The sequence below is a fragment of the Sinocyclocheilus anshuiensis genome, unplaced genomic scaffold (assembly GCF_001515605.1).
Source record: "Sinocyclocheilus anshuiensis isolate Anshui unplaced genomic scaffold, SAMN03320099.WGS_v1.1 scaffold799, whole genome shotgun sequence".
In the NCBI taxonomy this organism is placed as follows: domain Eukaryota; kingdom Metazoa; phylum Chordata; class Actinopteri; order Cypriniformes; family Cyprinidae; genus Sinocyclocheilus; species Sinocyclocheilus anshuiensis.
The window spans coordinates 577,570-588,813 of NW_015548231.1; the positions used below are offsets into that span (position 1 = coordinate 577,570).

General features: G+C 35.3%; 1 protein-coding gene across 3 annotated transcripts in view; it reads left to right on the forward strand.

The window, feature by feature from the left end:
• Positions 1 to 11,244, forward strand: part of LOC107654626 (uncharacterized) — a 68,976-nt gene that overhangs the window by 55,684 nt on the left and 2,048 nt on the right. Inside the window, exons 4-11 of one of the 3 annotated variants that reach the window (XR_001630354.1) lie at positions 1,358 to 1,487; positions 2,407 to 2,588; positions 2,780 to 2,899; positions 3,740 to 3,844; positions 5,019 to 5,164; positions 6,233 to 6,398; positions 8,548 to 8,605; positions 9,611 to 9,633. Coding sequence is in view for 2 of the 3 variants with exons in the window: in XM_016441786.1 (XP_016297272.1) it covers positions 1,358 to 1,487; positions 2,407 to 2,588; positions 2,780 to 2,899; positions 3,740 to 3,844; positions 5,019 to 5,164; positions 8,548 to 8,605; positions 9,611 to 9,853; positions 10,105 to 10,110 (990 nt within the window). In the remaining variant the exon portion in view is untranslated. Of the gene's footprint in view, positions 1 to 1,357; positions 1,488 to 2,406; positions 2,589 to 2,779; positions 2,900 to 3,739; positions 3,845 to 5,018; positions 5,165 to 6,232; positions 6,399 to 8,547; positions 8,606 to 9,610; positions 9,854 to 10,104; positions 10,241 to 11,244 lie in introns of those variants that run through there. The other 2 variants (XM_016441786.1, XM_016441785.1) reach the window with 2 other exon arrangements.

Genomic DNA, 11,244 nt, shown 5'->3' on the forward strand with positions numbered 1-11,244 from the left:
TACGCATGACAATCGCAGCTTCTGTCGAATCGCGATCTCGATTCCATTTCGATTTATCGTGCAGCCCTAGTTCAGCGGTCATTATACAGAAAAATTTAAATGTTGTGATTATCCAATCAGACTCGAGTGTTTTAGAGAGCCATTTAATAAATGCTGAGAATAAGCATTATGTAGAAGGAGACGAAAGGAAGTTAAAGAGAGAGGCCGACTTCCAAATCGCATACTAGCATAGTACTTTTACTTTTTCTGCCATTTGTATGTACTTATGCTGCATCTCAGTGTGCCTACTTATACTACGCCCTTAAAGTATGTACTCTTTTGGTGAAGAAAAAGTACACACTTTAAGCGGGTCTTTCATGCCGAGAACTCTGCTCATATTTTATGCATAATGATGCATTTAAAAGTTAACGACCAAACAGATGTTTATAAAAGTTTACATTGCTGTTGCAGATTAAATATAACACAGATAACATTAAATAAATATTTTTTACCAGGTTAAATGTTGAATACTAGTAACTCAAACCCCTTTTTCTAAGCCTCTCTACCTAACCGCTGGTTGCGCACATCCGCCATGTTTGTAGTTTTTTTTTGACACGTTTTATTAATGTTTGTAGTTCTGGACAGAATCCTTCACCAAAGTGCAATGGATTGTGGGCAATATTAGCCATTAGAGTGTGCACGGATCCACACTTCAAAAATCGACCTGAAATAGTAGACCATCCGGGGACTTTTGGCATACTTTTCAACATACTATGCTTTGGCACACACTTATTCTAATCTCACATACTATTTAGGATGGATAGTATGAACATTGAGAAGCAGGGATAGTTTTAATCCTTGTTTAAAATGAAAACTCTGCTGGGCTCTTTTCTTTGCCCTGTGCTGCCACCTTCAGGAAAATTAATGAAACGAGTCAAAACGTATTTCATGTCAAATTAAAAAATTCAAAAAAAATCTTCATTAGATTTGAAATAGACATGAAATAGATTTCATCATAATATAACTACAATAAAACTGAATCAAACATAATTGTTTCAATTACTGTTATTTATATACTATTGGGTGTTTATTCATATTTATTATTTGCATTTATTTTTATATTTTCAGTGCTCATTTTTCGTTTACATTGTAGTAATGTGCTTTTTTCATTTTATTAGTGTTTTAAATATTTTTGTTTAGCTTTATTTTGCAACATTTTTAATTTTCATTTTTCATCTAATATTTCTTTTTTTTTTCCTCCAACATTATTTCATTTACCAAAAGTGAACCGATTGGCTTTTCTTCACTGCCATGTATCTTTGCACTTCAATAATGTTTTAGAAGAAAATGATTATTTTTGAATATTTGTTGTTTTCAGGTGTGGCAGATCCCAGAGAATGGTTTGGTGACCTCCATGTCAGAGCCAGTGGTGATGCTGGAGGGTCATTCTAAAAGAGTGGGAATCGTTACCTGGCATCCCACCGCCCGCAACATCCTGCTCAGCGCAGGTGAGAACTGAAGCCTCACCTGATCCATCAGGGAGAAGGAAACTTGATAGAAACATTAACAAGAGCAGACAAGAAATAATAGGGAACAGAGAGGAGACGGGGTTGAGGAAATGATACACCGCAGTCTCGGTTGTGTTCGTGTTTTTAATGTTTAGGCACTGTAAGATCCTGTCAGAAAATATCGGTTTTCTCTAGTAACTGAACAACTAGTCAGCAAAATTGTCTAATACCCAAAACCTGTTAACAGCAAGGCCTGTCTGCTACCCAAAAGCAATGTTTAACAGTCTTCTATCAGCCAAGAGTTGACTGAGTAAAGCCAGAGAAGAGCAGAAATAAGAGACGAAGTGATGATCATAAAAAGGAGCAGAGTTTATTGTATAATCTTTGTTTTAATGCTTAGACTTCGTCTGACGAACACAAATCCAGCAAGTAGTGTTATACCAAACTAATTCACAACATTCCATAAACCGTGAATTTCCATGAACATGCCCTCTTAATCATTCAGACAAAGCAGTTCATGAAAACCCAACAATCATAAGATCAAACAATAATAGAAATGCATAAGCAAGAAAAATAATAAGAAATATAAAATGTAAAAACATAAGAAAAAGTTAATAAATGATAAAAGAATAAATGATACAAATGATAAATTATAAAAATAAGCAAATGATAAATTATATAAATGGCTAATAAGTGATTCTAAATGAATAAAAACAAGAAAAATAAAAACACAACAAATGTATGATTGCTCTCTTGATGCAACACAGTTTGCATTTGAGGATCCTCAGATCTTTTAGCACGCATTCAGTTGCCTTTATCAGTGTCTGTCAAAAAAGGGGAAAAGCCACCCCAGCTGCTTTCTAATAAATAGCATCTTTAACATGATTCAAACGTGATTATTTGCCCATCTCGTCTGCAGGCTGTGATAATGTGGTTATCGTCTGGAATGTGGGGACGGGAGAGGCCATGATTACCCTGGAGGACATGCACCCTGACATCATCTTCAGCGCCTGCTGGAACCGCAACGGCAGTCTCATCTGCACCGCCTGCAAGGACAAGAAAGTCCGGGTCATCGACCCTCGCAAGGAGGAGATCATTGCGGTGAGCGCTTGCAAATAGGCGGATAATATTTATGAATTTGAATGGAAAACTCTGAATAAAGTCGTTTCTGAACTGACGTGTTTCTCTGGCTTTTGTGATGATGTGTTTGCTTGACTCGAAAAGCATTCGGCCGCTCGGTTGGAGTGAATGTGTGCAGTGTTGTCATGTGTAATGGTGTGTCTCGCTGACAGGAGAAGGACAAGGCTCATGAGGGTGCCAGGCCCATGAGAGCTATTTTCCTGTCTGATGGCAAAGTGTTCACCACTGGTTTTAGCCGCATGAGCGAGAGACAACTCGGCCTCTGGGATCCGGTAAGTTGCCATGGAAAAAGTAGACCTGCTCACCTGCTCATGAATAAATGCCAAGACTAGCCTAAATTAGACCTTTCTTGTGTTTTCCGAATTAAAGGCACAATATGTAATTTTCGCCGCTGGAGGGCGCGTATTCAAAATAAACAAAGAATCAAAGGCGTAGTTTGATGACGCCATGACTGAGTGTGGAATCATGGGAGTTGTGGTCTTCATTCCCACAGCCGAAGCAATCCGACGGGACTCGGGCAGAAATCATGTTCATGGATGAGCTAATGATTTATTAACGTAGTAGAATGAAGCAGGGTGAGGCTGAAAGCCGTCGAAGCGAAACGAGGCCGCTGAACAAGCGTGACACACGGCTCGAAAGCAGCGGAGCTTTTATTATGCCACAGTCGACCTCTTCCGCTCCTTCCGGTCGTGCGTATGTGGGGTAAAGCAGCGCTGTTTTATCATACTAGATACATTTGAAAGTTCTGCTATAATGCTACTCTGTGCGGTCGTCACCGGTCTATTATAACACACAACATATTAAAGCGTCTATGGTGTTTCCATGTTTTCTACAAAACCAAACCGGAAATCGAGGGTGTATGACGTCACTGGCAGGCGACGCAATGACCAGGGATGAGCAACTATTTAAAATAGCTATTTCTCTGGATTTAAACATTCTTCGAAACATTTGGGATAATGTAAGTACACAAGTCAGCAAAATATATAACACTGTTCTAGTGGTTTTTGGATATTTTAATAAAAAAATCTTACATATTGTGCCTTTAAGAAAAGAACATACATTTGTCCTTTTTAATATAATTAGACCTCATATTTGCTCTGTTTGTCTGTCAGGAAAATATGGAGGAGCCAGTTTCTGTCCATGAGATGGACACCAGTAACGGAGTCCTCCTGCCCTTCTATGATCCTGATACTAACGTGGTCTACCTGTGTGGAAAGGTAAATGCTTCTGTTTCAAATAAATCCTGTTATTTTGGGATTTCTGTTCCTATTTTGGAATGTGTCACTGTTTTCTTAAAAAAATATGAAGCAGCACAGCAGTTGTCAACATAGATAAGAAGAAATTTTTCTTTAACACCAAATCAGCATATTAGAATGATTTCTTAAGGATCATGTGACACTGAAAACGGGAATAATGGCTCCTGACAATTCATCAATTCAGAATGAAATTGTACATTTAAATTGCAGTAATATTTTACAATATTACTGTTTTTACTGGATTTTTTGTCAAATAAATGCAGCCTTGGTGAGCATAAGAGAGTTCTTATAAGAATAGTAAAGTATCTTACCGACTTTTGAATGGTGGTGTTAGTCCTGGGTGATAAAACGGTATCGATATTTATCGACGGTGCACCTTCGATAACAATATTTAAGAATGTTTGATATAGTGCACGATATAGGCACGTGCCTTGAGTGAAGCAAACAGCACACACAAACACGAACACATGCTGAATTGAGTGCTGTGCCTGCCTGTGATGAGGAGATTGTGAGGACTAAATGTAAATGTAAATATAGAAGCTCAATGCGGAGAAGATCTTGATTAGGTGAATACCGAAAACAAGCCATTCACACAGATGCATATTCAGCGCATTTTTAGACGGACATGCAATTTACGAAATTATATTTGATTTATATGAGTTAATTTACACGTAATGCAGGTTTTTTTTTTATAGACATTTATTTCCTTGCGTTGACAATTTAAATGTGCTGCATTATTTTGCTCATTGCGCCCTCCTGTGGCCTCAGGAGACAAGCCAAAAGTTTCCTTAAGACTTATTTAATCTGCATATAAAACATTAGAAATTAGATATTTGTTTAATTTTTATTTTGTGTTTGACTGTTAAAACAAAAAATATTTGTTGTTCGTCTCAATAAATTGGATTTAAAAATACAGTGGTTAAATGTAAACATTTTTTTCTATGGCTCTTTGTTTTATAAAAGGTTATAAAAATGTCAATAATTATCGATACCGAACTATATGAAACATTATGTCGTTGATACATTTTTTAGCTATATCGCCCAGCCCTGGGTGGTGTACACCTGGATGTTTAGAATTGGTTATGTTGTTTTGGAAATGGTACAATGGTTCTGACTGATGTTTTGTCTCTAATAGGGTGACAGCAGTATCCGTTACTTTGAGATCACAGACGAAGCTCCTTTTGTCCATTACCTCAACACCTTTACCACTAAGGAGCCTCAGAGGGGCATGGGATACATGCCCAAGAGAGGGCTGGATGTCAACAAGTGCGAGATCGCAAGGTATAGCAAAAAAATTTATTAAGATGATAGCAGGATGTGGGAGAATCTCATGAAACATCAGGAGTATGACCAGGTCATATTTCACCCCAAAATAGGTTACATTTATTTTTGTTTTATCCAGTTTTAGGACCATATGTTACCCTGGAGCACAAAACCTTAAGTCGCTGGGGTATATTTGTAGCAATAGCCAAAAATACATTGTATGGGTCAAAATTATTGATTTTTCTTTTATGCCAAAAGTCATTAGGATATTAAGTAAAGATCATGTTCCATGAATATATTTAGTAAATTTCCTACCGTAAATATATCAAAACTGAATTTTTGATTAGTAATATGCATTGCTAAGAACTTAATTTGGACAACTTTAAAGATGATTTTCTCAATATTTTTATTTTTTTGCAGCCTCAGATTCCAGATTTTCAAATAGCTGTATCTCGGCCAAATATTGTCCTATTCAAACCACAAACCATACATCAATGTATTTCAAAAATTGACCCTTATGACTAGTTTTGTGGTCCATGGTCACATATAGTATTTCCACATTGCATTTGGTTTTACATATATGCTGATTTAAATACAATAAATAAATAAAGTAATAGAGACAGGATGGATTTCTTATTATAGTAATGACAATGACAAATAGAGCATATGCATAATTGTCATTATAATAATTTGTTAATGTAATGGGTAAAAAATGTATTTATATGTATGTATTTTTTTCTTTTTGTTTTAAGGTGAAATATGACCTGGATGTTTCTTTGTAAGATATATATATATAATATATATATATATATATTTTTGGATTGGATTGTTTATATATTATGTAGTTGATTTAGTCTAGGTTTTGCTGGTTTTTCATAAACTTCTGAAATTTTTCAGGGCTCCAGACTACGCTGCATTTGTTACCAAAATATTAATTTTGCAAGTGACGTTTTTGCTGAGATCGCCACTGGCGACTATATAAATTTACATGTTAAAAATGTGCATGTAATGCCTTTTATCCTGCTTGTTTTGCGATCACATCATTTGTTATGTTGACGTAATAAACTGAGACGATGCGCATCAAAGTTTTAGTGGAAAAAGTCATCATCTCTGCCGAACGCCAGCGATGACGGCACACCTGCTGCTCCAGTTGTGGCAGCATGAGAGAGACCGAAAATGACGGAGACGTGTGAAGTAAAAGTGCAGAAAAAGCAGTGCCTATTTCGTGCACAACTTGAACAAACTACAACAGGTAAAGCTGTCAGCTGTGTGGGCATTAGCAGTGTCATTAACAATTCTCGTTTATAATCGATACCAATAATATGGCTTCTTGTAATCAAGATCTTTAGTCTATATGCTGTTCTGTTAATGCGTGAACTTTATAATATTTGTAGCGCACTTGCCATCCAGTAATCACAATAAGCTTTGTGCTCTGTTACCTTTTAATAAACAAAGTATCAGCTTTCAAATTCTGCTGAATTCATAGCGAAATTCAAACAATCGCTCTTTAATGTGGGATGAGCGATCGCTTTAGCGCCTCAGTTCAAGCGGCACATGAACCCATCATATCTTTCTCTTTAACACTATAGTACGAAATAAACATGAGAGGACAATGGGTTTTAGTGGAAAAAGTCATCATCTCTGCCGAACGCCAGCGATGACGGCACACCTGCTGCTCCAGTTGTGGCAGCATGAGAGAGACCGAAAATGACGGAGACGTGTGAAGTAAAAGTGCAGAAAAAGCAGTGCCTATTTCGTGCACAACTTGAACAAACTACAACAGGTAAAGCTGTCAGCTGTGTGGGCATTAGCAGTGTCATTAACAATTCTCGTTTATAATCGATACCAATAATATGGCTTCTTGTAATCAAGATCTTTAGTCTATATGCTGTTCTGTTAATGCGTGAACTTTATAATATTTGTAGCGCACTTGCCATCCAGTAATCACAATAAGCTTTGTGCTCTGTTACCTTTTAATAAACAAAGTATCAGCTTTCAAATTCTGCTGAATTCATAGCGAAATTCAAACAATCGCTCTTTAATGTGGGATGAGCGATCGCTTTAGCGCCTCAGTTCAAGCGGCACATGAACCCATCATATCTTTCTCTTTATTACTATAGTACGAAATAAACGTGAATGCGGAAAAACTGCGGAAAATGTGTAAAGCTTGTAAACAATGCCACGTAACAATATATTTACCTCTGAATAACCATTCGGCATCCATAAGCTCATCAGTAAGCTAGAAAAATAACTATAAAGAGGAGCATTTTGCTAAATATATGCGCTATATTGCATAGTCATATTTTTTACTAAACCTGTTGTCTACATAAAAAAAAAAGAATGCAAGGAGCTAAAGATAAAATTCAACACCTCCTATAATTGCATGTAGCTAATGAAGCAAAACATACTAGATGTGTGAAAGACATATGACAACATTTATAGGATGCATTGAGGAGGAGCCCAAACTACACTCATTGGCAAAATAATGCTGACATAGTTGTGGTCCGTGATATTGGCACAGACTCTGTGTAATAAGTAGTTCTTTGTGACTGTTTATAGTTGTCAAGCTGGAAAAGACGTATAGAACCTTAGTTCCCAGGACATCTACAAGATTCATTAAAATTAGTGCTGTCAAACGATTAATCGTGATTAATCGCATCCAAAATAAGTTTTTGTTTACATAATATATATGTGTGTACTGTGTGTATATTTATTATGTATATATAAATAATACACTCATACAGTATGTATTTTGAAAATATTTACATGTATTTACTTTTATAATTTACATTATATATAAATATATTTAATATACAAATATAACATATTTTTTTCTTAAATATATACATGCATGTGTGTGTATTTATATATACATAATAAATATACACAGTACACACACATATTATGCAAACAAAAATGTTTATTTTGAATGCGATTAATCGCGATTAATCGTTTGACAGCACTAATTAAAATGCTGATAAAAACAAGAAAAGATGAGACATAAACACATGACAGTATGACTGAAAAAAAATATATATATTGGTGTCTAATTTTGTTTCTTAATTAATTTTTTTTGTTAATGTCTGGAGCCCTGTTTTTAATGTGTAGTGTAGTTGTCAACACCACTGCATGCAGGGAAGATAGAAGAGTCCCAATCCTCCCAAAAGAGGGCAGCAGTAGACCTGGTTAACAAAAGGCTACTGGGTCCTCCAGAATCAAATTTATATTTCTAACAAGGAGTGATGCATGAATAGAGGTTCTGTTTTGTGGGTATCTAAGGCTCACGCATAATTGCTTGGTTTATGGTGGTATTTCTCTGTCTCACACCTACCTTCTGCACTAATGTCTGCTACCCTCGTGATCATGTTCTAATAGACCTGTGTGCTTGTGTGTGTTCTCAGGTTTTACAAACTGCATGAGAGAAAGTGTGAACCTATCATCATGACCGTGCCAAGAAAAGTGAGCCTTTTGAGTCGTTTTGCTATTTTGTTTTGAAGAGTACAGGCTGGACTGTATATTCTGAGGCACAGCTTCCTCCTGCTTTGGCTTCTGTTTTCTGGCGTTGTCAAAGAGATAAAGAGACAAAAATAGAAAGCTTTGTTTACTTAATCCCTTTGTTTTTTAATAAGGGTTCACTGAAAATAATAACCCTCTGACCCAGGACCAGTGTGAGATCATTTAGGGCCAGCGCTGCCAAGATTTTCACTAGCCATATTAAAAACCTTTAGCTTTGTATGTTTTTTATATTTGCTGAAAATGTTTGTAATTAACATTTAAATGTTCAAACATATATTTAAACAAATAAAAAGCAATACATATTAAGCTCTGAATATCTAGGTGTACACTACTTCTCAAAGGTTTTAGGGTCAGTAAGATATTTCAGTGTTTTTGATATTAATATTGTGAATTTAAATATTATTATAATTCAATGTAACTGTTTTCAGTATATTTTAAATTGTAATTTATTCCTGTAATGACAGCTGAATTTTCAGCAGCCATTGCTCCAGTCTTTAGTTTTACATGATCCTTTAGAAATCATTAGATTATGCTGATTTGTACTACTAAATATTTTTGTAAAGACATATTGCCATACAACATTCAAAAGATGTTGAAATGAAAACATTTTGTAACATTATGAATGTCACTTGATCAATTTAATGCATCCTGGCTGTATTAGTTTATTATTAATTTATTTATTTTCTAAAAACTTAATGAACCCAACCTTATGAATGCTGTAGTAATATATGGTATATAATATATTGAAAAATATAAATATTGTTTCCAAAAAATATAAAAATACATGGACAACAAAAGAATGATCAAAAGCCATAACTACAAAAAACAGCTTTGACACCATGCAACTGAACTCTGCATCTGCGTCTACTTTTGCATGATTGATTGAATGATTTGCATGATTCGTATCCTGCATATCTTAACAACTAATAACACTCTTCCCTCCATTAGTCGGACTTGTTCCAGGATGACCTTTACCCCGACACGGCGGGTCCGGATGCCCCCCTGGAGGCCGAGGAATGGTTTGAAGGGAAGAACGGAGAACCTGTCCTGATATCCCTGAAACATGGATACATCCCAGGCAAGAACCGTGATCTCAAAGTGGTCAAGAAGAACATCCTAGACAACAAGATGAGCAAGAATACAGAGAATACTGCCCCTGCCGTCAAGACTGCCACCTCCACACCATCTATCGTAAGTGGGACTCATTTGGTAATTTACTTTTTCCTCTTCGTTTTATCATCCTACACTATTCCGTTTTGCTTTTCTGTGCACTTTTTCCTCCTAAATCTCAATTCTCTTCACTAAATTCCCTGAAAAAATATATAATAAACTATTTCTTTAGCTGTATTGCACTGTGCTTCAGTTGTGACCTACATGCAGCTAAATTATTGTATTGTTCAAGGCCAACTACTCTTTTTGGCTCATATATAGTGTTTTTATAGTTTTAAGGATGTTCTACAGCATACCCAACCCCATGCCTGCTTAACCACATGACAGTAACAGCACATGTGTGTCCTTCCCACTAAACCCAGCTCTCTGGCTCAGAGCTATAATCACAGGAACCAGAGCACTGCCCTACCGACACAACAATGTTAGCTGCTATTTATCACACTTGAAGATTATTCTACAAGCTGACTTAATTATTTGCATCTGCAGTGTTGTAATTAACTACAATTCTAACTATTAAAAAAAATGTCATGTATTTAAAAAAAAAAACTTTGACATGTTTCAAATTTGAAATTGGACATGTTACTGAAATAAGTACTAAAATGACAAACAAAAACTGAAATAAACATAAATGAAAGTTCAATATGTAAGTGCATAATACGTAAACACATAATACATAAGTTTTCTGTTCTCTTCTGTTCTGATGTATACCACATTATTATTATTATTATTATTATTTATTGTATATTTTCTACTTTTTCCCTTAGTTTTACTTATTTGAATGTTCTTTCTGTTACTATGTCATATATGTACAGCGGGCAGTGGTGTATAAAGTACATGAAAGTCATACTCAAGTAAAAGTACAGATATCCTACCAGAAAATGACTTTGGTAGAAGTTGAAGTCACCGTTTAGAATATTACTTGAGTAAAAGTCTTAAAGTATGTGATATTTATTGTACTTAAGTACGAAAAGTATTTTTTAAATCTTAAACGTACTTAAGTATTGAAAATAAAAGTACAAGTAAATGCAAAATGGGAAAGAAGCAAATAAATATATATAAAAAATGTTCATACACAGCGTAAATAGCAAGATTGTGTTCAGTTTTAACTCTTTCTTCCATTTTGTATTTTTGGGTAAGAATAAGAAGCACTTCATCTGGTACTTAGTGTCTTTCATTCCAACATAAGAAAACATTTCTGGAATCTGCATCTGAAATAGCATTTAGATGTATTTACAGCAGAAAAATGGTACTCTTTGTGTGATTATAGATAAAGTTAACTATATTAAATTATATAAATATAAGAAGCGTACAGAAGCATTTTTGCCGTCTACAATTTAGAATGCCTTCCATTTTGAGTTTTAATAGACTAATAAATCACGTGCGTGCACTCTGTGTGTGTGATTTGGTGATAT